Source organism: Balaenoptera borealis, assembly GCF_965194805.1.
Source record: "Balaenoptera borealis genome assembly, chromosome: 1".
Lineage (NCBI taxonomy): Eukaryota > Metazoa > Chordata > Mammalia > Artiodactyla > Balaenopteridae > Balaenoptera > Balaenoptera borealis.
Genome location: NC_138860.1, coordinates 42,664,091 through 42,690,781, shown reverse-complemented (window position 1 = coordinate 42,690,781; position 26,691 = coordinate 42,664,091). Strand labels below are relative to the sequence as shown.

The window sequence follows — 26,691 nt, the reverse complement described above, 5'->3', positions numbered from 1 at the left end:
TATTGCAATTTATTATGCACTCTGCTTGAAATGAAACATTTTTAAATATTTCTGCTCCACTGGTTTAAGATGGATTAAGATTAAAAAAAAAAAAAAAAAAAAGCAAAAACTGCTTAAGCACCAGTAATATGATTCTCTTTCACAAATGCCTAAAATGATACTGTTTATCTTCAGAAGAAACAGTAGATTGTAAGAACACAGCCTCTGACAACCAATTGATTAAATTTTGGGCATTGAGATGCGTATTACAAAAGAAGATAAAAGTGGTCTATACTTAAGAAATAAGGTTAAATTTTGAGGATGCGTGAAATTTGGATGAAAAAGTCCATTTCTGCAATAAAATTATTGTGGCTTTAACGCTATTAAGGGGAAAAAAGGACTCTAAAAATGCAAATATTTCACACACACCCTTTATTACTGAATTTTAAAACGTTTTTGTCATATGTGAAATGGGGAGGAGAACACCCCTATCAGCATCTTTCCAACATAAATGGCCAATTTAACATGGAAATAAGTGCACAAATACTCATTTTACAAGTCTGCTTACTTTGCACAGATATGCGCTCTTTATTACTAAAATCACATTTGAAGACGGTATCTGTTGCTGGATTTTAATGTAAGTATGAGAATATTTATAAATGTTCATGATGTCGTTTTGATGACTTCAATTATTATAAAGTTGGACTCAGTGCAGAAGAAGGACATTGTCACATTTTAGAAATCAATATGTGGAACAATAAATTGAGTTAGGCAAAGATAAATAACATCTTCAGTGCTAGTTGTTTTTCTATAATCTGCCAAAATAATACTTCAAATGCCTAAAGAAGCTCTTTAACATACACCATTTGTGAATCTTATTTTTTGTGCCAAGTTAAAGGATCAAAAAAACACAGGGGGAAAAAAAAGGCTGAAGGAAGATATATAAAGAAGAAAGAAAATAACATCAATTAAATATGTGAGAAAGGGAAATACCGTCTCTGCATATGAACTTCCATTGTATCTTGGGAACACAATATAAAAAGGCACTTGCATTTTATAAAAGGCACTTAACACTTTTTGTGACGTTAACCAGTGATGCTAACCCCAAATTTTGTATAAATGTTAAGATGTCGCATCTTTTTGCTTACAATGAACGTTTTATGAAGAAAATGAAAATATATTTTTTCACACAGGGTTTATCTAATATTAAACTTCACGTTTGCTTAACAGAGCACATCTTCACAATAACAGGGTCTATTGCCAAAGGCAGCGTGCAGAGTGTTTGGAACAGCTCCCATCTCTTTCGGTTCACCTGTAAAAACATCTACGTGCTCCCTAGGACTGCATCTGTGGCTAGTTTTAAAGAATGACTATCCATGCAAATAGGCATAATTTCAGCATGAAATAACCTGTAAAAATCAAGAAAATGCTCAATGCTTAGATGGCCATGTGTATTTTTTTAAGCAACAAAGATTTCATCATGTAGCCCTTGTTCTCAGTTTTTATATGAAGATAAAACATTTAAATAAAGGCTGTATCAGAGTGTCAAGAAAGCATCATGATGCTTTTTTGGATGCTTGAGGGTAAAATACTTTTTTGTGTGCCTCAGGATAAAATTTCCTGAACTTGGAATGGAAACAGATCTTGATAACTCCAATATATAGGGTTCAAAATTGAATTCAAGATGATTGTGACCCCTCACACATTAATAAATGAAATTGGTTTCAGGAATACAAAAATGCAAGGGCAAATATTTCACTAACATGTTAGATCTGATAAATCAGGTGCAGCTGTCAGGTGAGAGAAAGAAAAAAGGGGAGACGGAGACAAACAAGAAAAAAGATGAATTATTTTAAAGCTCAGAAAGACTTGCATATTGAGGTGGGATGTCTTTGCGAGGAGGACTTTGTGTGTGTAGATCAGCTTTTCAAAAATAGAGTTTATTGCCCTTCTTTAAAATTTTTACCTCTTGTCTTTTTGGGTGCAAATCATTTTCTCTTTAATATCACCTGAAAAGCACACAGATCACCAATCAAAATGTTGAACAAACTTTCTGCAGTATTTTCTTCCCCTGTTCCTCTTAACATCCAATCTGGGTTTTCCCCCTACCCATCCTTGCTACAGGAAGAGCATCTCTGCAACAGAGGCTCAGAAACAACACTCTGGTGTAAGGGATGAGCACAAGGTCATCCCCAGCCATCCTTCCCTTCCCAGCTGCCATTTACTTCTGCGTCAACTGCACTTCCTCTCATCTAGCCTAGGTATCAACAGCTGTATCCCTACCTCATGCCTGAGCCAAGGGGAAGGCTGTGCTCTTCCTAAGGTAGAAAGAAATCATATTCTCATCTTCAGTGGAGAATACATGTTAATTAAACGTGCTTGTTGGGTCTTTTAAGAAGAAAATATCCTGTAACTTCTTTCAAATTCACCAAACGAAACTGATTTTTGCAATTTTCTCTCAACTGGTCAGCATTCTTGGATTAAATAATGATTTGTTTCTGTTTGGGGCTAAGAAAATTTAAATGCTTTTAAGTCTTATTGTAAAATGTACAGCTGAGACATAACAATCAGGACAAAACAAATGAGAAAACTAGGAAAAATTATATAATCCAGCAAGACAAGGCATGATATTAGTAGGCGTGAATAAATAGATCTCTATGTATAGCTTTGACCTAAACTCAGAAATAAAGGTATAGTAGTCATACACATTGGGATTATAACCCATGAAGGCTATAGGCAAGATTAAATAATTATAACTGGTTGACTGTAGTACTTTATTAGCATCATGTTTCACAACCAAGATGATATATATATATATATATATGAATATTTTGCCACATAAGAAAATGCATTGTTAAATGACTATAATGTAAATTAAATCACTTGAAAACATTTTCAAAGGTGCTTCCATGATTTCCCAATTCAGAATTTAGAGAATGCTATGGAATTAATTTATCACTGATATCATCCTGTCCATTAAGATTTTTAAAAATTCCTTTATTTCTCAATATATGTACTAAGCCATATGTTTCAACTACAATTATTATTGATTCTCATATTTTAATTTTTATATTAATTTTGAGTTTAACCCAGCAATATGAACCTTTTGACCAGCACTGGTGAACATCAATATCAGCAAGTATGCAGAAAAATACTGACGTAGCATTTGAACCCAAATGTATTATCGATTGGATACACATATTCTATTCCTGTAAACTCCTCTGTAATTGATATGAAAATCTACATAGAATATTTTTATTATTAAATATTGTGTTGTACCACTTGGCATCTAACTACATAAACACTTGAATAATTCCTATACGAAGGGTATCTTAACATTAGCAGATTCCCCCCAGAAAAAGATAAGAACGTTCAACTATGATCAAGTCAGAGTTTAACTACTCCCAAAGATTCTTCATTAAAATCTGAATTATCTGAAGAATGTCAGATAATTTAACATGGAGAATCCTAAGGAAGCTGATGACAACGTTAGTAGAAAAGAATTTTCAGGGAAGCATTTCAAAGGAACACTGCAGTGTGAAGTAGAAAGTGGTGAAGTGTTCTGCTTTAATAAAGAAGTTATTTGGGGAAGGGGATGCAACTTTTCTGCCTCGATCTGGAGTCCAGATTCTAGACAAAGAAGTGATCACTATGATTATTACTCAAATAGTTCAGTCAAATCTTTCATGAGAAGGGGAAGGGTAAGGTTGGCATGGTTTCCTGCTTGGATTATTTAGACTATCTGTCTTTGTTGATAAAATGATTTGAAGAAATTGCTCAAGCCTACACTTTACTTCTTTTAGAAAACAACCTTTGAGTGGGCCTCTGATCTACTTGGGTCAAGCCGGTTATGAAACTGCAAGTGGAATAACACTAACAAAGAACCTGGTAAATCCATCTGGAAATCAGTAATTGAAGGGGGAAAATCAGATGATTTGATTTAGGTACTCCCTCACCCCTGCCCCTTACCAAGCTGTCCCCTTCACTGTATTTAAGAGTTCATTTCTGCTAATTAGCAACTTTTCCTTTGGAGATGTTTCTACTCACTATCAGGCTAAGAAAGCCTTTGATGTTTATTGTGAAGAACCCACTTGACATTAGTTAATACTTAAATTAACTAACATTGTATTGTCAAAATCTTATATCAGGCTTAAATTTTCCTATGATAATAGAGATCTCAAATCAGAACCATTTTATCTTAAATTCCTCCATTCTATCAAAAATTTCATACATTTTTCACCTGCAAGATGAACACAGAATATTTTCTGAGACATGCCTAAAATATTAAAAAGTAATAATTCACCAAATTAGTAAATAAAAGAGAGTGAGAAATAACTTCAAGAAGAAACACTTACATTTATTTTTTTCTGAAGAGAATTGAAATTCTCTAAATGTTCTTTGAAGCTTTCGAATACACCAGGCAATAAGGTTTTAGAAATTCCTTATGTATATGTCCTTTCCAATTTATATAGATACTTAATTAGAACCCAGTAATAATATATCATGCACAATCCATCTTCATATTATAAAATCAGTAACATTTTATAATCTTTTGTTAATCTTGAACCTAAATATTCCTTATATTTACAGTTGCAAATGCAAAACAATGCCTCTAAGAAATTCATGAAAAAAGGCCTATTTCACTTCAAACAAATAAAGAGTACGCCTGGCAGCTAGGTTATGTTTTAAGATTGTAAGTGCTACTTATAGAGGAAAGATGCAAGGGAATGAATAAAGTGAGAACAAAGATGCATGTTAGGTATGCATGACTTTTTCCCCACAAGGTCTTGGTGATTAAACTAAATAGAATTCTGCATAATGGACACATAAAAATATCAATAAGTGCCAAGCACAGATAACCCTTATTAAAAATAAAGCAAATGACATATCCATAGATGACATTTTAGTTATGAAAGAACTTCAAAAGCATCCAAAGAAAGTATTAGGAGGAACTTGGATGTTTAAGTCAAAAGAATAAATGACACATATTATCTCATTTTCATGAAACAAGGATGATCACCCAAGCCACCAAACCAACCAACAAAAACCATTCACCATCTAATCTATTTCTATGCAACTCAAGAAGTAGCCTGTTTAAAGAAAAAAAATTAAAAGGTCAGATTTTGAGAATCCATATACAGTGCTTACACTGAATGCTCAATAGCTTCCGTCACACATGAAGCCACAGTCCTTACTTTCATCTATTTTACTATTGCAGAAACAGGTCCATGTTGTAGCGCATAGACAGGTTAACCAAATTACTCCCCTTTTTCTTCTTCACCAGCCACAGCCCATTTCATTTGGAAAATGCTCAGAAGTTCTTGCAAGAAACTTCAGAGAACTGACTGCCTACATCTTGCATCAAATAGAAAAGCACAGTTACCTCTCACATACTTGAGATTTTCCTTCTCCATCAAAGTAATAACTAGGACATCTGGCACATGTCTGGTACAATGACAGGCTCATTCTACTTTATGAGAGTATTTAACATACGACCTGAAAGAGTTTATGCACATACCTATTCCTTCTGGGCAGGGAGAAAGCACCCTAAAGAAGATAAGCTTTAAAAACATAACACTTTCAAACTGACTTTGGTATTCTTGGCAGTTACACACAACACCCATGGAGGTCCAAAACATACACACACACACACACACACACACACACACACGACGCTCTCACTACTCCCCCCGAATGCCCCCAAAGACCTGGGAAATAGGCGTAAACCAGAGGGAAGCAAAGGGAAAGTCAATCTCCCTCCACCTGCTGCCTGAAGTGGGGCTACTTTCAGCTGCCTGGCAGACAGGAGCCCGAGACACAGCCTCAGCAGCAGCCTGCCAACATCCTTAAGAAAAATAAACAAACACATACCAACTTGTCCTCCACCCCCAACCAAAGAACTCACATGGCAGGGCTCAAAACATAACAACAGCGCAGTTCCCATTAGCCTGGACAATCCTATTAACCAAGGCAACCATAAACCCATAAACCTCTGCAACCCTGGAGCACACCCTGAGGTCTGGAACTGTACAGACACACACAGACACAGAGGAAATTTGCACCTGTCTTTCTTGACATAACACACCTGTCAGGCCCTGCCCATGGCGCAGCTCTCGGCTAATAGACCTTTGTCTACCTAATCCAGGAAAGGACATTATTATAATTTTTTTTTTTTTTTTTGTAAAGGAGGTTATAGATGGGAGAGAAGGGGTGGGGGGTGAGAAAAAAAGAAGAGACTTCTAGCCTTGACTTTGAGAGCAGGCCACCCTGTGCTTGCACTGTTATTATAAGCTCAAGGAGACAACACAGACCTTCTGGGAAAAATAAAAACAAGCAGGTGAGTTCCCAGCCTTCCCCCCAGGCGGAGTGGGTTCTGGATTGCCAAGAACAGAAGTTTCACACTCCAACCTGCCTCCTTGGGCTATTTAAGACTGTCGCTCAACCCCTCCTCCCAGTTCTTCTCTCGGCCAGCCTGGAGGACTCTCAACTTCCGAAAAAAAGCTGAGAAGTGGCGGGAGACCTGTGAGTCTCTCTCCAAAGCTACTCCCCCTTTACCTCCCTCCCGCCCCCCCGCCCCCCTCACCTCGCCCCTCCAATCCATACCCTCCACCTACGTTCAGTTTTAGCAGGAGGAGTAAGCGGCGGGCACAGCAGAAGAACCAACAATTTGCTAAACTGGGCTTTGGGTAATGTCTCCCCCCAACTTGCCCCCGTCGTCCCCCTCCTTGCCTGTTCAGGCAAGATAGCAGCTCTTCCCACCCCCTCACTATTCTTCCCAGTAACAATCACTCTCACCTCTTCACTCCTCCCTCTCCAGTCCTCCGAAGTGGGGCAAAATTGCAGGTACCACCCAGACGAACCAAGATCAGATCGAAGCAGCCCAACCACGTCGACTGCCAGCGATGACTGCGAGCACATCCGCTGCCCAAGAGCATCCTCTACCCCCACCCGGACCTCGATCCTTCCATCCTCCCGCCGCGCTTGGGCCCCAGTCCTCCCACCACAGGACCCCTGAGGCTCCCTGTGCCACCTTACCCAACTCAACTTGACCTAGCCCTGGGTCCTGGGAGCACAGGGGAGGGGCGCCGTGCTCGTTTCCCAGGACCATCTCTCCATTGCTCCAACCCTGATTTCAACATTTCGGCTTCGACAGCGTTTTGAGAGGAAAGTAACAGAGCGCCCCCCCCCCCTCCTCCCTCTCCCTTCCTCCCTACTCCCTGGCCCTCTGCTGGGGTTAAAAAGGAGAAGTGAAAGGTATGCAAATGACAAGCAAATTGGAAGATCCTGGAAGAAAGGCAGCTATAATAAACAGGACAAAGAGCAAGGACGTGGGGACTAGCCCAGGAGTTTTCACCGGGGGAGATGGGAAGGATGAGGCTGGGAGGAGAGCGGGGATCCAGAGGAACAAAAAGCGACCCGGTCCCCCTCGCGGTCCTCTCTCCTGAGAAGAGAGGGCAAGAGAAAGAAGGAAAGGAAGGGAAAGCCTCCTCACCCTCCAGAAACAGTACACAAAAGGTGACAAGATCAGCGACAAGTCCAGCACTATCAGCCTCCCCCCCCCCTCGCCAACACCACCCCCCAGCCACCAGCAGGAAAGAGAAAGAAAGAAAAGCCAAGCGGATCACTTACTCGTAGGAACTGGGAGGAGCGGAGCGCTGAGTTCCACTGAGGCTTCTGCTTAGAAACTGTTTAGACACTATTTTATTATGATTCATTTAAAGAACACCATTTTCTCCTGGGGAGGGTGGAAAGATGTTTACACGAGTATGAGTAATGGGAGTCTCTTTTCTTTTCTTCTCATTCAAGAACAAGCCGGTACAAGTGATTCTGGAAAAGGGGAGGGGACTCGCGAGGGGGAGAAGATACTTACTCGGTGCAGAGAGCAGTGGGACCGAGCCTTTTTTGCAGGCGGAGAGAGGAAAACACGCGCGCGCACACGCACGGTGAGATCTTGCGGGTGATGAATATGATAATTGGACAAGGGACGGTGAGTCCGTGCGGGAGCGCGCGAGCGGGCCGACGGGGAGAAGGAGGGGAGAGAGAGGAGAGGGTGGGCAGGGAGAGGAGAGGAGGAGAGGAGGGAAGACAAGAAGAGAGGAGAGAGGGGAAGAGAAGAGGCGAGAGGAGGAGAGAGGAGAATAGGAGAGGAGAGAAGAGAGTAGAAGAGGGGAGAGAGGAGAGGAGAGAAGAGGGGCGAAGCGGAGAGGGAGCAGGCGGACCCGGCGAGAGCTCTTTTGCGCCGCTCTGCTTTCCCCGGCTGCAATGGTGTATTATTTCAGAGCGCTCCCTCAGCTGAGGGCTCCGCTCCACAACAAGATTTACTTTAAGACACAGCTGAAGGAAACAGGAAGACTGCACGTCACAGTCTGACTGACGTACCCGGCCCCAGCACCCAATCGCGAGGCGCCTTCGGATTCAAGGGGGGATAGCGAGGCAAGAGAACTTGGGAGGAAAAAAAATATAAAAGGGGTGGGGGTGAGGGGCTGGGAGGAGAGGAGGGGAGAGGGGCCCCGCGCTCCCCTCCCCCGCCTCCATCCCCGCCCCCACCCCCCCTCACCCGCGCGCAGCCACTGCTTGGGGGCGACCGGATCGCCGCGCCCGGGCCGGAGCGAGCCATCTGCGGGCGCTGTGCAAAGCCGGCGACCGCGCGAGCGCCGCTCGTTCTTCCAGGACGCAGGTCTTTTTCCCCCCCCCCCCCTTCGTTTCCCAGATACAGCTGATCGAGTTCGCTGAGCGGCAGAGCGAGTGAGCGCTCCTTGGACAGGGGTGGAGGAAGGCACAGAAAAGTATACTGGAGAAAAAGTGGAGGTTTTAGGGGTGGGGTGGTCTAAGAGGAGGGAGTGAGGATCCTCAAAACTTTCCACTTTTTAAATGATCATAGCTAGTATCAGGAATACATGTCACCCTTGCTTCCTTTTAAAGGAGAGGTGGACAAGAAAATACAGGTAGGTTTGGGATTAAAATAATAGGTGCCAGAGGTTTCACACCGGCTCCGCTGCATCTGATATAAGAAGACCAGTATTGGCTGAATCCCAGTCAATCTCCCGTCAAAACTGTTAGGAAGAATATTTGTCCTTGGTTCCCTCTAACAACTTTATTTGGATTGTAGGTACAGCAACCTTTAGGGGAAAAAAATGTTACAAACATTACCACGCGATTACTGCTCAGTAACTCACTCACCCCAGAATGATTAAAGAGAGAGGTTTCAAATAGGATTTACACAGTTTTGACCTCTGGGTAACAAACTTTAAAGTATACTAGGTAAGAAATTTCAAACGCTTAAATTTCGGGCTTCTAAGTCAAGCCATAGAAAATTCACTTTGGTTTGACATTTCTTGGACGAAAAATAACCAGCAAGACTTCTTTAGATAACGTGGCTCTAAAAGGGCTTCTTGGGATTTGAAAGTTGCTAATGCTAAAGCGCAAGCGCCCAGCCGCAGCTAGAATGTCTCTTTCACCGGGCACAGTAAACGGCTTTTAATAAAGCAACTGCGCTTATGACTTAAAGATCCTATAAAAGCTAGGACTTGCAAGGGCTGCGAAGCAGAAACATTCATACCTAGTGGATAAGACACTCATTTTTTGGTAGGATGGGGACAAGTATTTTTCGTGTGTCCCTCGAATTTAATCAGATCAAAGGTTGAATCGTGTTGCGTCGTGACAACAGAGTGTTTGTGAAGTGTGTTACAAGTATACTGGCCGATCATTACCACCATCTTCTGCAACACACGCACGCACACACTTTTCCTAGGACACTTACAATCTCAGCCTCAAATTCATCAAACTGTGAAGTCAAATCTTTGAATAAGAATAGTGATGGTACTATGTTCGAGTCCATACCCTGTAGGAAACTTTTGGCACGGGACTCAAACATTGAAAAGAAGAAGAAGAAGAAAAAAAAAAAAAAAATCAGGCCGGCCCGGTTAGGTGTTGGGGATAAGAAAAAAAAGACTTGCTTGAGCATCTCCAGCCTTCATTTCTCCCCTTTTGCCGCCTCCTGACACTCCCCCCCCCACCCCATTACGGAAACAACACAGACCCTCACAAACACACTACTCACACTTCCAATGATCGGCTACTGTATCAAGTGTTCTAATTGAGAAGGGACAATTTAGGCTGGGGACAGAAATAATCTATCAACGTGCCCATTACATACAGGACGGAATAATGCTTCTGTTGGTTGGGTCCTTTCGAGGGAAGCGGGTGTACTGAGCGGGGAAATGTGGGTTCTGTGAATGAATCAAGGCTACTTCCTTTCTTCTTTTTCGTCCTATTATTTTCCTTAAGTATCCCAGTATGTACATGTGAGCGCCAGCCCACAAATAAACTGGCAGGAGTAAAGGATACATGCCCTCCACACCTTAAAACCATCTGCTCAGTTTGACATTTAAAAGGGAGGAGGGCAGGGAAGGAGGAGGGGGAGAAGGGGGAAGAAAGGAAGCTGGGAGGGAGAAAAGGTTCAGACTCTGGAAGGAAACGGCTTGAACTTTAGCCCACAAGTTTATGTCAATTGCACCTAGCGCTCGGGTGCACGTTTAGCACACTCTACGCCCGGGAAGTGGCGGCGGGAAAAGTTCCCTGCGAGCCCCAGTAAGTCCTTTATCACTCCCAGGGGAAGGCAGGCCCCAGTCTTAGTCGGGGTAACCCGCTTGGCGAACAGGAAAGCTCCCCCACCCCCAGCCTCGGCGACGGAGGCTCGCGGCTTGCCAGCTCTGCCGCGGAGGTTCGCAGCCCGCATTTGGGCACAAGAGCGGCTTTTTGAAATAGCGCGCGCGACGCTGGACGAGCGAGCTCGGTCCACAGCCCAGCTCCGCGAGCTGCGTACGCGGAGCCCGGTCCTGTGCCCTAATGTCTAGGCGACGTACAGGCCAGGCTCCTGGCAACCTCTCTTGCCAGAGCTGCGGCGCTCTCCCGGGTCTCGCGCCGCCCTGGAGCAAGGCGTGAGGCCCGAGCCCCCTATCTCGGGCTACTCCCGGTTTGTTTTCTGATAGGCGAGAAGCGATCAGTCAGCCCCGGAGACAAGAAGTCGCCTAGATATTAGCTCCATCTCTGAAACCAGCGGCCAAGCCGAGGGTCAGTCCCTTTCTCCGCCCCAATGCCAACACAACCCCAACAACTTAAAAGTTAACACAAGTTCTGACCGGTCTTCCAACAAACCCCATCCGTGCAAGCTACATTTACTGATTTATCTGAAGAGTGATCTGTGCGTTCTTAGTCAAACTCTTGCACTTATCACTTATGCATCTGGTTCTGGGTTAAACACACTTCGCCTTGACATTTTCTCGGTGTATTTTACCCCTCCGGGTTCTTTCTTAAAGCCAGTAGGTGGGGGTAGGAGAGAAGACTGCATATAAGTAATTTAAAACCTTACAAACAACCGTCAGCAGATCTTAAGCAAACCAATTCTGGGAATTTCAACCAGACCAGTTGAGAGACAAACGTGGATGTTTATTTCAGGAGAAAGATGCTGGAGATCCAGCCTGGGCACACACACAGCACCATCCACCACTCACCACCACCACCACCCTGAAGAGAGGAAGAGAAAGAAATAAAAACCAACTCTAGGGTGCAGGCCGGCCTGCTTCAGGCTGTCTAGAGGCAGACTAACTGCCTGCCATGTTCTCTCTCTCTCTCTCTCAGTCCCTATGCCCAGTGTGACGCCAAGCCCAACCTGGATTTGTTCTGAATGGGGGGGAAAGTGAAATGCCACGAGATCAGTAGCAAGTAGCAGCTGCACAGTTTCTCTCCTGGGAACCCCACTGCTTAGAAGCCTCCCGAGTGATGTTTGTTTAACCAACAGCTTTCAAAGTAAACAGAAGCGAGTCACTCCAAAGAAGCTGAAATATAACCCTTACAAGAATGTGGGGTCAGGGGTGTTGGCAGAAAAAAGTAATTTTTAAAATAATAAAGCCCCCACCCCCAAATCAGGGCCCACCACAAAGCCTAAAGGAGCCTAGAATTGTCATAAAAATAAAAAATTCATTGAAAGGATTCCTTACAATAAAGTGACCTCGAAGAAAATCACTCTTCTCCCACAAACACACTCCCGCGGTTAGAGGGGGTTGGTTGTCAGTGACTGAAGGGGCACACTACTACTTGATTTTATGGGAGAAGGCGAAAACAATCAAAGAGAGGTACGTTCCCTGCCCCGGAGTAGAAAGGAGTAGGCTGGGAGCTCTGCGTCGCCAACCCTGGCTCTGCCTCAGGCACCGAACTTTCCAATATCAAGATATTAACAGATGGTGGTGAGCACATGGAGGGCTGTTACTTACATAATCCAGCCACTCCGCCTGGCCGCGCTGAGCCCGGCGAGGCGCCCGCCAGGCCGCGCGCACGCCTTCCGAGGGGTGCCGTTGCCCGCCCCCCACCCCCCGAAATAACTTGACTTTCTCTAACCCTACCCGGCTCTTTGAGGGCTAGGATTTGGAGAGGTCGTGATTTCAGAAAAAAATACACATCGATCTGCTTGTGCTTTATCCTCTTCAGTCCACAGTAGTGAAGAAGCCAAGGGCACAGGGAAGTGAAGGGGACGCTTTCGGGGAGAACGGGGCGCTCTCCCTCCGAATCTGGGGGTGCTAGGGAGTGGGATTCGCGCCATTTACAACCCTGCCTCTTCGGCGCGGATCAGCATCTCTTTCCCTGTCCCTGAAATACAAGGGCAGTCTCGAGCTGCAGCCGGGGGGCATGGGGTGGGGTGAGGGTGTGCGTGTGAGGGGACGCGTCTGCACGCGGGGGCGCAGTGGGCAAAGTTACGCAGAGCCTCTGGGCACCGCTACACTTCCGAGCTTCGGCAGGATTTTAAGCACTGGTTCCCACGCGCGGGGAGCCCCTTTCGGGCCGGGTGGCGCCCGCTGCCTGCACGCCCTCAGAGCTTCCCCGGAGGCCCAGGCCCTCCCCGTGTGCCTGTGTACCTCCGCGTGCGTGCCCGGGGACAGGTTTGTTTGACGAGCCTCCTTCCCGCTGGCGACTCGGGGCCGCCGAAACTCGCGCGGCACACGCCTGCGTGTGTTGGAAAAGTTTCGGGTCGGGAGGGAACGCTGGGAGTCTCCTCTCCGGCCCCAAGGCGGCAATGGGGCTTCCTCGCCTGCAGCTTCCTCCCGGTCTCCTCCTCCCGCCCGGCCCTTCCTTCCTCGCCTCGGCCCCGCGCTAGGTGTCGCGGCCTCTCTGGCCCGGAGACGTCGCGCGCGAGAAGAGGCGGCCGTGGCGCCGCGCTGAGGGCGGAGGGCGGAGGGCGCGCCCCTCCCTCCCGCGTGCCCCTTGGAGTGTGGGTCGCCCCGCGCCAACCCCGCGGCCTGGGCCTTTCCCGGGGGCCTCCGCACGGCCCCGCTGACCCGAGCTGGGCACACGCCGGACGCAGAGAGCAGCTACCTGCTCCCCGCGCGCCGCGTAGCTGGGAACGTCCGACGCCTCCGGGGCCGCGCGGCCCCGCGGCCGCCCCTGCCCACGCCGCCAGCCTGTTGCTGCGGGGCCGAGGCGGCGGCGCGCCGGTGGACGCGCTTAACCTGGGAGGTTGGGGCCACCGCCGGGGACCCAGAGAGGGGCGGGGACCTCTGGAGGGCTGGAGACCTCCCCTTCTGCCCACCCCCTTTATTTCTTCGGTCTAAGGATATTTGGCCGTTACTCCCAGCTTCCTTTTCTTCTAAGTCAAGGGTGTGAATTCGGAGGAGATGCTCTTTTCAGGGGCTTTGATGGTAGGATTTAAGTAATCCCTACTGCCCATCTTACAAGACTTTTATTCAGGACGCCAGTGAGTTAGAAATAAATAGGTGTAGGCCAGGCGCACGCAGGGAAAAAGAGAAGGAAGCTCCCAGTTTGGATTTCTTCGGGGGGAGAGAGAGTGACTCTGGAAAGTTGCATTTTGTTTAAATTAGAGCAAGACAAAGTTGAAAGCCAGATTTCTATAATTTTTCTGGTAATATTTCTTTTATGAAGTATCTAAGTGTCTGTTTGTCATCATTTTGAGATCAAAAGGAAAATCCATATGCTGCATAGTTTTTCAAAATTGCTATTTAAATATGTTTTAAATGCTTTATCCAACGCGGAGAAGGCTGCTCAGAGGCAAGGCTGGTGACAGGGATAGCGGGCTGGTTTGAGGTGGAGGAGCGGTTCCCAAGACGGGGCTAGTCAACAGGAATCACCAAGGAAGATGTTCAAAAATAAAGATTTCTGGGCCCCTGCCAGCTAGGCAATCAGCAGGAGGACGTGGAAATCTGGGGGTCATGCTGTGTTTCCAGTTAACTGCTCAGCCAGTCGCTGCCTCTGTGACCGTGGGTGTGTCACTTTATCTGAGCCTCAGTTCTTTTTATCTGTTAAATGGGGATAGTATCCAACTCCTAATTGTAGAGGGTTTTACATAAGTAATATTGTTCAGCACATGACTGGTGCTCAATAAAAATGGAACCTATTTGGTCTACAAATGTGTGTTCTTCACACTTGCGCTCACCTGTACTCCTCCTGCACAGAGCCCTCTCCCACCCAATATTTTGGCGAAGCTAAGTGGACTGTCATTTGATGTGTATGTGTATGCACATTTTAGCTTATGCATACTTGCTACTTTGGACACTTTATATGCTCACCTCTCACCTTTTAAGCCATAAAAAATAGCATTGGTGTATGTTTGGAAGCTAGGCCCGGTGCTCTTGGACTTAGAACTGTCCATCAGTCCCACTGGCAGACAGGAGGCATTTACCGATGTGAAATCCATCTTTCTTTCTTTCTCTTTCTTTCTCTCTCTTTCTTTCTCTTTCTTCCTTTCTTTCTTCTTTCTTTTTCTTTCTTTCTTTCTTCCTTCCTTCCTTCCATCCTCCCTCCCTCTCTTTTCCTTCCTTCCTTCCTTTCTTCCTTTCTTCCTTTCTTTCTTCCTTTCCTTCCTTCCTCCTTTCTTTCTCTTTCTTTCTTCCTTCCTCCCTCCCTCTCTTTTCCTTCCTTCCTTCCTTTCTTTCTTCCCTCCTTCCTTCCTCCCTCCCTCCCTTTTCCTTCCTTCCTTTCTTCCTTTCTTTCTTCCTTTCCTTCCTTCCTCCTTTCTTTCTTTCTCTCTTTCTTTCTTTCTTCCTTCCTTCCTCCCTCCCTCTCTTTTCCTTCCTTCCTTTCTTTCTTTCTTTCTTTTCTTTCTTTCTTTCACCTTCCCTGCTTTATAGATGGCAGACCTTTCCTACAGAAGCTGCCTGTCCCACCAACAAAACCACAGGACAAAAAGTTCTATTCAAAGAGGGAACAACAAGAAGGCAAAAAAGGGCAACATTCCTAGGTAAACTAAAACAAGTGTATATCATCTACCATATGTTTTTACATGTGTGAATGAACAAGTCCCCCAAATCTGTCATGTAAAATACAACCCTTCTTAAAATTATGTTCGATCCAATGAATAGGAACACACCCCAAGGTAATTAAGGGAGAGCCCAGCCAAAGACAGCTGTGAGAAGGGAAAGAAAGAAGGGAAAGAAAGATAGGCGGGAAGGGGCCATCGCTGGCTGTGACTCTGCAGCAGGATGAGGGGAAGAAAGCCAGAGGAATGGAATGGGCATAACCAGCAGAGAACAGATCAAGAAGGCTGACAATTTTAGAACTGGAGATGGCTGTGAGTGGCTAATTAAACATCTCAAGGAAGGTGTTTTGCTGGTATCCTCAGAAGGCTTGAGATTAGTAATCACTGCCTATTCCTGGGTTAAGGAAGAGATTTCCCACTTGGGGCACCCGAGGGCCCAGCCCCTAGTGAGTGAGCTCAGGGGCTGGGAGTGGGCACCCTTTACTCTCTGCATGAGGGAAAGCCCAAGCTTGATCCCTACATGCCTGTCCTTCCAGCGTTTGTGGATATCTTTGGGCCAGTGTGGAAGATTCCTGCTCTGTGACTACTGGGGGTGAGAGAGGGCTGTGTCTGTGACTCTAGGGGACAAAACGAAGGCCCTCAACAACCACAGAGAAGCACACATCTGGAGCCAGGCTGTAGGGAGACAGGTATCAGCTTCTGGTTCCTTACTCCCAAGCACCCTCCTGGTGGTGGTCGTGGTGGAAGGAGTACTTTTGCCTATTCTTGTAGGGGAGGAGGACAGGGGCAGAGGCTGAGAGGAAGATGTGGAGGAGCAGGGTGGGGTGGGGGGGTGGGAGAAGGGGGGTGGGAGGGGGGCGTGTAGGAGGGTGCCGGGTAGGGGTGAGGGGAGATTATAGGTGAGGTGGGTGGAGGTGGGGACTAGGGGTCCTGCACAAGGTAAGGCGGGGTGGGTAGCTGGCAGTGGGGCTGAGGGAGTGGAGTTTGGGGGAGAGGTGGGGTTGGGAGTGCGAGGGCCAAAGCGGATAACTGGAGGGGATGGGGGGTGCAGGAGGTCGGGGGTGGGCGAGGAGGCTGGGGGGTGGGGTGGCGGAAGGGGTGTGAAGTGTGGTTCGAGGGACGGAGTAGAAGGCGGGAGCGAAGGCGAGGCTGGAGGCTAAATCGGACCCTTGCTCGGGCTCGCGGGAAGGGCGCCTCCTGCCAGTCTGGCGAGGCTCTGGAATGCTCTGGGTCACCCGCTGATCCCGGTCGGCGGAAGGCCTCGGGCAGCCCCCCTCCCGGCAGCCGCCTCTCGGGGGCGGGCAGCCCGGGCTATCCCGTGCGCGGCGCTGTTGGTGCGCGTTCCCGATCCGGAGGGGTCTCACCGTGCGTCCCCCACCCGCGGCTCCCCGCGCTCCGGCTCCGACTGGGGGGTCCCCCCAGCGCCCCGCACGGGCTTCGGGCAGCCAGCTTCCTCCTTCCGTCCAGCTCCACCTCCCCTCCATCCCCATCCTAGGCCCCAGGGTGGCTCCCTCACTCCTCCAGGTCCCCGAGTCCCCATCCTTTTCCCTCCCGGGGCAGGCGGAGTTCACCTAATCTTCGGGGGTCTCAATGCTAATCTTCGGGGGTGGTGCCTGGGGGGAGAGGGCAGGAGGGGCTGCGAAACCCAAAGTGGGTTCAAAGAAGATAATTACTGTTTGCAAGACACTGCTGAGCGTGGCAGTTGGTGACCCTGTTGAGAGAGCGAGTGGACCGGACGATTTTGGTTCTTATCCAACACGGAGGGACAGTTATGATGTGTTCGATTTAGCCAGGTTTCTGAAACCTCGATTCGGAGCAGGAGTCTAAAGGAATCTGGGTGAGGGACAAAAGTGTCAACACCTCCTTCTCTCCGTGTTCCAAAGTGGTCTTTCTGCGAGAATATGGGAGGGAGGGGCATAGGCATAGTGATGAGCAGTGATAGATAATTCTAGCATCTTCTGAGCACTTCCTACCTCAGAACTGCGCCAGATGCTTTATGTCCAGCACTTCCATTTTCTTCTAAAATGCCATAGACTCTAAGACACACCATCCATTTAAATGTGCCCTTTGGGAGAAAAGGAAAACATAATGACCTTAAATGCACAATCGATTGTAGGACATATTGATTTCAGGAACATAATAAAATATGAGAAAAAGTGAACCTTAGCAGTGAAGAAATAAGTACATTAGGTGTAGTTCTCCCAACAGCCCTGATGAGAATTATCCCTGCTGTATTGTATGGATGAGTAAACGGAGACAGGGAAGCTTTCACCACCTGCTTAAGGCCACAAAGCCGGTAAGTAGCCGTCAGAATCGGAACACAGGTTTGCCTGCCTTCAGAGCCGGAACAATTCCTCCTAGGGCACACGGCCTCTGCGGGGATGGGGCTTTGTCAGCTTCTTCATAGCCCAGGTTCTCTCTTGACCCTTTTACCATCAACACTCCCTCCCCCACCCTCCAAGTTATGGAGATTTCCAGGAGGACAAAGTAATTCATTTGGGGGAGGGGGTACAAAATAGTCAAATTACATTTTTCAGATTCAAATAAAGTCTTTAAAGGGTAAAAACCATGCATGCCAGGTTTTGCTGTGCACCGCAGGAAGTCGAATTCAAGGATCCCTGTATTGCTGAAAATAGAATTGTAAAAAATAAAAAGGGGTGGAGGGAGAAAGTGAATGAAACTAATCCTATTAAACGTGGTAGCATGTTTCTGTGGCACGCAGGGAGAGATTAAGCACAGGAAAGGGGATAAGTACTGCTTCAGTTTCACTAAACTAATGTGACAACTTGTCATTGGAAATCTTTGCAGCTTGTTAGTAGATGACTAGCTGATTCAGAAGTGTTTTCTATCATTCCCTTTGTGTCTCCCGTGAGTTTTGTTTCTTTTTTCAATTTTCTTTCTTTTCCTGTTTCTTTCTTACCCATGCTGCTCTATTTTGCTTTTTAATCCTGCATGTCTCCTTCAAGTCAAAACATTTAGCTGGCTCTAATCAAGATTTAGTTTTGAAGATGCCCCTTGACCTTGTCTTGCCCAGAGAAGCCCCAAAGGGGACTCACTGCTCTCCATCCTCAACCTGGGGTCTGTCCTGTGGCTTGAAAAACCAAGCTTCTGGGGAAAACCTCTCATTTCAGATTTCATTTTTCTGCACTCCTTCTTCTTTTCTTCTCTTTCTTTCTTTTTTGCTTTATCCTTTTATTCTCTCCTTTTTGCCTTTCATTTTCATCCTTTTTTCCCCTCACTTACCCCTTTCTCCTCTTCCCTGTTTTCCTCTCTAATTTCCTTCTTCTCTCTTGCTTTCCTCCCATCTTTGGTTTCATTTTTTCCCCTAGAATTTCTTTCTCCTCTTTAATACACTCCAGTAACTCTCTTATTCTTTCTTTCCTTCAGATAAGACAGTTAAATTGGCAGAGAAAAGCTAGGAATCCCTCATGGTAGTTACCATGCTGGATTAGTTCCTGGCGAAGGAAAGGAGGCAACATTCTGGGGAAGGGGCCAGGGCGGATCACAGACATACAGGGAACAAAGAGGGGATCTAAATCGTGAGGAAGAAAGAATTTTAGGTTTGGTCACTGTCTTTCCAAAGCAGGTGTCCAGCTTGTTTGGAAGCGTGGCTCACCGTCCCTCTCTCCTCTGCCTTGGCCTCACTCTCTCCCACTTTCCTCCTCCCTCCCCCGCTCCAACTTTCCCCACTGGCTCACCACCAGAGGCGAGATGTTGAGTCAATGGAAAAACAACATTCGCCAACATTAAAGGGAGACTGTTTAGAAAAGGAAGGCCCTGCTGAGGTGCAGAGGAAGCCTGTACATTAACACGGGCCACCTCTTATCTGGGGCAGCTGGGCCCAAGCTGCCTGTGCTGATTCCCCAGCTTTGCCAAGAGGCCTTCAGCAGAGGCTGCCTGCTTTCTGGGGGGCAGGGGGGCTGATTCTTACCCACAGGCATCACCAGCATTTTTAGAAACACAAAGACATCGATTTTCTCCCAGGGACTTAATGGGAGGACCCAGGCCAGTAAGCAAGGTTTTGCAAAAGGAAGCACTGTTCTAGGCCTCTGTCTCTGGACATGCCTCACCATGAACCTGGCCCCTCTCATCTGCAGTCCTTTTGAGGACTCCCAAGCACGGGAAGGACTGGCCATTCTGACCCGAACGTGAATTAAGGGGAAGGACAAGCTAAAGTGACCCAAAGGAAAAGAAGAAAAAGGCATGTGGGTAGGTTCACCCTGGCTCTAAATTGCTTACCGTTAAGTCTTGAACCAGCTCCTGATGGAAAGATAAGGCAAATCCCTAATCAGTCAATAATTAACCGAAGCTCCATTAATGGTCCAGTCAACCAAATCCTGCTGACACCTTCAGAACCCTGCTGGAGTGGGAGGGTTAGGTGGGACCTTTTGATAGAAAGATCTGTTTAGCCCGCTGTTCACTCCACTCACAAGTCACCATAGAAGGGGTAAAGTTATTCCTGTATCTGCCAGTGAAATCTTTTCTTAGTTTAACTCCTTTGGATAACTCTTTGAAATTTCACTTTTGGAAATCTCATTGTGTGTGTGTGTGTGTGTGTGTGTGTGTTGTGTTGTGTACAGAACAGCTTGGGGGTCCGTTCAGTTCCAGGTCAGTTTGAATCAAATCCCAGATGTGTTCTGATTGTTACTACATTATTCTTCCTAGAGGATCATATTTTCTGTCCCCAACCTTGCTCATCTAAGTCTGTAGTTTATTATCAGTGTCTATAGATATTTCTGTTCCTTGTTTCTCAATGTTAGCTCCTCCTCAATTTGTGATCAAAGCAGAAATATGTTGTAAGTAATAAGCAACCACACAGCCCTACCAAAGCGTGCAGATAATTCTTGAATTTTAAAGAAGTAGGACTTTAAAAGACTAACACAGATTTGATTTTGGTACTTCTGGTGGATCAAGGTCTTTTTATTTCCTACAGAAGCAAATTTTTAGAAAGGGTGAGTTTAGGTCTTACATTTTCTTTTAATGGAAATTTTTTTATTTTTTGTTTTTGTTTTGCTTTACTTTGTTGTTCTTCTGTACAGCATTCAGTGTGCTACCATATGCTTGTAGTCAATCTATTAGATGAGAAAAATCAGTGTATTAAGTGTAGTGTGAATTTTTCCTAAAGTCAAGTTGTAAGTCATGATTGTGTGTCAATCAATGAACTTGGTTCCTAATTTAATCTGTTCAAGCCACTTGAAAAATGTGTTCTTTTAGACATGGGAGGAATAGGGTATGGGAGTGTGGCTTGATATGAATCCATCTCCATCACAGAAGAAAAACAACAAAAATGGCCTGTTTGCTTCCTAGGGTGTCAGGGGTTATTCCTGCATACAGAAGATGGTTCATCGAGCTACACTTCTGTTGCCTCCCCGGCTCGGCCTCTGTAATCGTCTGCATAATTATTCTCCTCTCCTCATAGAACTTGGTAACCTGGGTGCTCAGTTAATCTTGGGCTGCTCGGGGGAGTTGCCAATGGGTAGAAATTCCGCCAGTGATCTGTGACACCCTTTTCCACAAATATTGAGTGACATTTCTTTTTTCCCCCAAATCATCCATCTGTCCTTTCTTATGCAACCTTTGAGTTTCAAAAGGGTAGAAGGCAAGCTTTCTTTCTGGCACACATTTCACCTAAGAAGACAATCTATGAATTAGGCAATATAATCTACTGTAGCCTTGTAAAGAAATCTGAAAGATTCACCAGCCTGAAGCAACATGTTAAATATAAACCAATTAAATTCAGCCTTCTTTTCCTTTGCCCATTAAAACTTCTCTTTCGGAAGGCAGCTGGTAAATGGCTAGATGCAATGTTGCTGTAATCATTTGGGGGATTGGGAGTAGGAAATGTAAGAGAGAGACAGTGAGAAGTTTTTAAAAAAGTAGTCATTATTCAATTTGTAGGTAAACAAATCTAGGATCCAGTTTTCTTAGTTTTTATGCTAATTTTTGATTATCTTAAAACATCAAAATCATCTCACTGATAAGAGTGCTGTTAAGTAAAGCAGAAGACATACATCGAGTTGTCTGTGTGGTGGTCCTGTTGCTTGGATATTAAAATGAGATTTAAAAAAAATGGAACCGACATCTATTTTTCAATAGGTCGAAAGGCACTCATAATTACACTAATAATTTTTGAGTATCATACTAATGATGATAGGAAAATGTAGACCTTGACAGTTGCATGTTTATTTACATTCACTATGAAAAAAAATGTTGTTTACCCCTCGAGAATTTCTTAAGGAAAAGAAAAATCAATCTCCATCAATGAGCAATATTTTTCTCCCCAAGGCATATTGATTTGAACATTGACTTCACAATGGGTGAGTTATTTCCCTCAGACCCCCTCTTATGAATTGTTAGGTGACATGTCTCTTATGAGACAATAAACATGCTGTTTCTCGTATAGTGATCGCATCAGGGAGATCCCAACTTCTGAATTGTGGTTGGTTTGGAATATTTCAGCTTCTGTAGGTCTGGGTTAAATATTTCTATGGGATGTATTCCAAGTTGAAAAAGTGTTATCACTCATCTTTCTGCCTTTTTAAATGAAGTATAGCTTTTTTGATGCTTGTGAAGGAGAATCCGGTGTCAGTGAATAATTCCCTTTTCTGCCCGCTCCTCCGCTGGACGTCCTCTCAGCTTGTGCGTGGACCCATGACTCATGTGTAGTCATGTAATGTCTTCATGATTCCCTTTTCTCCTTTTATGTAACAGGACAATGTTTCTCATTTGAAAATGAACCAGATTTTCAATTTACCAGAGAAACCAGTATGTAAAGGAACATGGTGGTAGGTGGGGAGGGAGGAAAGAATAGGAAATGTAGAATTCTTGTTAACGTGATGGTCGTTCTTCAATTTATCTGTTAGAATTTGTGTATAATGTGTTTTCTTAATGAGTTTCTTAAAAGGGCTTATTTATCCACCCATTTATTCTTCAACAAATATTCACTCACACTCCTATCATGTGCCAAACACTGTGTTCAACGTTGGTTGAGCACAAGATAAAGAAGACCCATCAAAGGCACTCACAGTGGTTGGGATGACATTAGGTAGGAGAGTTATGAAAATACTTCAGGAGCCCTGAAGCTTTTCTTTATGGCAGTTTGGACTATCAAGGAAGCCTTCAGGGAGGAGGTGAGCATAAGCAAGTAATGAATCAGACCAGGGCCTTAGGAGAGGAACGGAAGTGAGTTCGTGTCCCTGGTACACGGTGAGAGAAATCTTAAGCAAGTTCCTGTACCTCTCTGGGCCTTAAGTTTCCTTGTCAGCAAATTGGGGATAATAACAATATCTGCCTTTTGAGATTATTGTGAAGATTAAATGAGAATGCATGAAAAGGCCTCAACACTGTGCCTGCCACAAAGTAGACATGCAATAAGCGTGTGCTAGAAAGGTTTGAAAAGAGTGACAGATTTTAGCATACTCTCTAACGTTGATCTGACAAATATTTATTGGGTACCTACCACGTGTCACATCTTAGTGTTGGGTCCTGGGCAGGAGCCCAGCAGTCTGTCAGGAGGCACCATGAGGGTGGAGTGAGGGGTAGAATGACGGGTAACTTGTGCAAGGCATGGAGGAGACATTGCACATTGCATCTGTGGCGGGGGAGCCTGAGGTAGCCTCTTACTGCTGGAGTACAGAACCCAGGGGAGGCCTGGCAGGACCAGGAGGGGCCTCATGGGGCAGCGCTGGCCTCAAAGCCGGAAGGACCCAGGCACACATGTTCATTTGGGGGTTCTCAGTTCCCTTTAAGTTTTCCATGAATGCACAATGCCTTTCTGTAGCTTGGTTATATTCTCTTCAGGGACCGAGGCACCCATCTTTTTGCTGCTCCCAGCCTCCCCGTACTCTCTGTTGTAATGTGGAGCCTCTACCATATCCTCGATAAATATGGCCAGGTCTTCATACCTCCCTCTTCCCTGCATGCTGAAGTAGCTCAGCTGTTTCGTACACCCAGGTGATTTCAGAATGCTCAGGCTACGATGCTCGCTTTGGTGCTTATTAGAGAGATTCCTGAATTGGGAATTGTGATCATGTCACTGCCTAAAACTCTCTGTATTGCTCAGTAAAGTCCAAAATCTTGAGTGTGTCCTGCAAGACTTGGCTCCTGTCCACAGCTCCCACCTGATCTCTTGAAACTCTCCCCTCGGCTCCATGTCACTGGCCTTTTTTCCTGTCATTTCAGCACCAGGAGCTCCTTTATACATGTTGCTGCCTCTCTTTGAAAGGCCCTCCCTAACCCCTTCTTCAGACAAACTCCTCTCTTTATTTTATTAATTTATTGATTTTAGTTATTAAAAGTCCTTTGCTCAGGAAACGCCTCCCTCATTTCCTAATGATACATGCTCACAACACCTATAGTTTTCTTTTATTCTGCTTATCATGATTGAAATGGAGTTATTTGAACATAAGCCTTATTTATCCAACACATATTCTTGGAGCCCTTAATGTGGCGTAGATGTTGGGGATACCATGCAGTAAGGCAGTCAAAGTGCCTGCCCATGGCACTTGTATTTTAATAAGTGAGGCAATGAATAAGAAACAAATATAGGTATGATACAATGTTAGGTAGTGATAAATACTATGGGAAAAAGTGAAGCCAGGCAAGGGGACAGATAGAACTGAAGATAAGCAGGAGATGGTTAAGAAGGAAGGGCTTTTAGGTTGCTTCCATGTCCTGGCTATTGTAAATAGTGCTGCAGTGAACATTGGGGTGCATGTATCTTTTCGAAAGGAATGGATAAAGAAGATGTGGTACGTATATACAATGGAATATTACTCAGCCATAAAATAATGCCATTTGCAGCAACATGGATGGACCTAGAGATTGTCATGCTGAGTGAAGTAAGTCAGACAGAGAAAAACAAATATCCTATTATATCACTTATATGTGGAATCTAAAAAAAGGGTACAAATGAATTTATATACAAAACAAATAGAGTTACAGATGTAGAAAACAACCTCATGGTTATCAGGGGGTAAGGGGGGTTAGGGATAAACTGGGAGATTGGGATTGTCATATACACAGTACTATATATAAAAAGATAACTAATAAGGACCTATTGCATGGCACAGGGAACTCAATACTCTGTAATGGCCTATATGGGAAAAGAATCTAAAAAAGAGTGGATACATGTATATGTATAACAGATTCACTTTGCTGTATAGCAGAGACTAACACAACATTGTAAACCAACTAGACTCCAATAAAAAGTAAAAAAAAAAAAAGAAGGAAGGACATGTGATTGTCCTGTCCAGGGTAGAATTTCCAATACCCAACGCAGCACCCAGCATCTAGAAAGTATCTGACAAATGTTTGCTGAATGAGAATCATATTGGCTCAAGTAGACTCAAGGGGTGAAGGGTACTGAAGAGGGCTAACTGGGTTGTATAGTTATGCATGTTTCCCCCCAAGGTCCCTGACTATGTCTGGGACAGTGTAGTCTGTGTTTTCACCCCATATCCAATATCTATGTCAAACCTAATTCCCTGTTCAAGTTGACTGTAGTTACACCTTTTGTGTTGTAGCTTTGCATACTTTCTTCTTAATTGCCCTGGGATAAATTGCAACTGGTTGGTGAATGAAATATTTATGCTTTGAAGAATTGGTGTTCTAATCAGTTTCTATTTAAACTGATGATCAACTCTTTTCAGTGAGGAGGAGGAGGAGAATTTTTTCTGTGATCTATGGGCTTCTAAATGACTAATGTTGTCAATCTGGGCCTGGCAGATTTTTGCCACGACTTGGACAGACGTAGCACTCATGATGTTGTGTTACTTCTCAGCTCTCTGGTACACTGGTTCCCACTGCAGTGATCTCATTATTGGCGTTTCATTTTCAAAGTATCAAATCTTCCCCTTTTGCATTATGCCTCTGTGTGGCTTGGACTTGAGGCACTGTCTGCCACTTTTCTTTCAACCAAGATGAACTTCTTAAAGAATAGTCTAAAGATTAAGCATCTTCTATTAGTTTTGTTTTGTTTTCATTTTGGTGGGTTGGGGAGAGAGAGAAATTCACACGCTCATCTTTATCTTCTTCATTTTGAATGAAAGGACTTTTGCAGATCAGTGTGGATTGAGATCCAGACAAATTGGGTCCATTCTCTAGACTTGGTTGAAAAAATTGAATAGCATAAAGGAAATGAGCTACAGGAATGGTTCCTTTCCTCACCTCTGGACCCTAGTGCATCTTTTCTTTTGTGCCGTCACCTGGCTTCACTCCTCTCTGCCCTGGGGGCCTTTTCTGGTTCTGCACTTCCATAGAAGTCCATTGCTTTGTTTGTACCACTCTTTGGACAAGAAATGCCAATCAAAATCCATACTCTAGGGGAATTCCCTGGTGGTCCAGTGGTTAGGACTCCGCACTTCCACTGCAGGGGGCACAGGTCAGATCTCTGGTCAGAGAAGTAAGATCCTGCATGCTGCGAGGCACAACCAGAAAAAAAAAAAAAATCCATACTCTAAGTTCATTTTGGTTCTAATTCATGCAATTTTGACTATCTCACCCCCTTCTCTCTGTGCATCACTGTTTATCTCCGTGACCAGATCCCCAACTCCCCAACAGAAAATCACATATTTTCTATCTAGCATTAACCAACTTCCTCAACCATCCTAGGCACTAATAATGAGGTCTTCAAATAGTTGCTGCTTGTGGGATTGGTTAAGAAAAAGACTGAAGAGCAATAGAATGTTTCCCCATTTTCACTCTGTTTCCTTCAATCTTATCAATTTGTAATTGTATATTTATTTATCTTTTCACTTATTGACTGTCTCCCTTCCCATAAACATTGGGAAAGTGTCTGCCTTGCTGGCCAAAGTATGCCCGATGCTGGCCAGAGTAAACATGTTCAGTGAATCTCTGTGGAGGGGAAGGAGCTTATTCAGGGTGGATTTCCACTCACCCTAAAGAAGTGAAATGAAAGCCAACTTTGGTGGTTTTTGTTTCACTGTGGGCAAATTCGTATGGACTGAGAAATTCAATTAACTGTATTCATCAATATTTGTCTCTGGGATAGAGTCGTGAGACTAAGACCCAGAATTCTTGGTCCCCCCCCTCTTTTGTGGCATTAAAAAAAAAAAAAAAAAAAAAACTTGGCATATTACACCAACCAGATTTTTTTCTTTGTCTCAAAGAAGCCTCAGCTGAACACTAGATCCCTCACCCAGTGTAACAATCAAAAACTCAGAAAACCTCAGCTGCCTCAGATGATGTCACAAAACCCTTAAGAATGCTCACTGCTGAGTTGGGCACAGGTCCAGCAAACACAATTCTTTCTGCCAGTTATTCAGGGTCTTTGACAGATTAGGTGGTCTTTTTTTCTTCTTCTTCTTCTTCTTTTTTTATTTCCATCCTCTTAAAAGGCAATTCAGTTTACCTCTAAGCAAGACATTAGCTCTGGCTGCCCCAAATAACATTTTAATTGAAGTCTCAGTCCAGACAAATGCCCAGCC

General features: G+C 45.1%; 2 protein-coding genes across 20 annotated transcripts in view; one reads left to right on the top strand and one right to left on the bottom strand.

Annotated features, from left to right (window-relative positions):
* PROX1 (prospero homeobox 1) overlaps positions 1 to 7,988 on the bottom strand; it is a 53,204-nt gene extending 45,216 nt beyond the window's left edge. For 3 of the 8 annotated variants that reach the window (XM_082399874.1, XM_082399880.1, XM_082399881.1), the window contains exon 1: positions 7,850 to 7,988. The gene's annotated coding sequence lies outside the window, so the exon portion shown is untranslated. Of the gene's footprint in view, positions 1 to 1,945; positions 1,964 to 4,334; positions 4,442 to 6,774; positions 6,869 to 7,014; positions 7,113 to 7,608; positions 7,715 to 7,849 lie in introns of those variants that run through there. The other 5 variants (XM_082399875.1, XM_082399878.1, XM_082399876.1 and 2 more) reach the window with 5 other exon arrangements.
* LOC309632885 (uncharacterized protein) overlaps positions 7,873 to 26,691 on the top strand; it is a 197,649-nt gene continuing 178,830 nt past the window's right edge. For 11 of the 12 annotated variants that reach the window (XR_014247113.1, XR_014247114.1, XR_014247115.1 and 8 more), the window contains exon 1: positions 7,873 to 7,966. Coding sequence is in view for 1 of the 12 variants with exons in the window: in XM_082400876.1 (XP_082257002.1) it covers positions 7,940 to 7,966 (27 nt within the window). In the remaining 11 variants the exon portion in view is untranslated. The remainder of the gene's footprint in view (positions 7,967 to 26,691) is intronic. The other variant, XM_082400876.1, reaches the window with a different exon arrangement.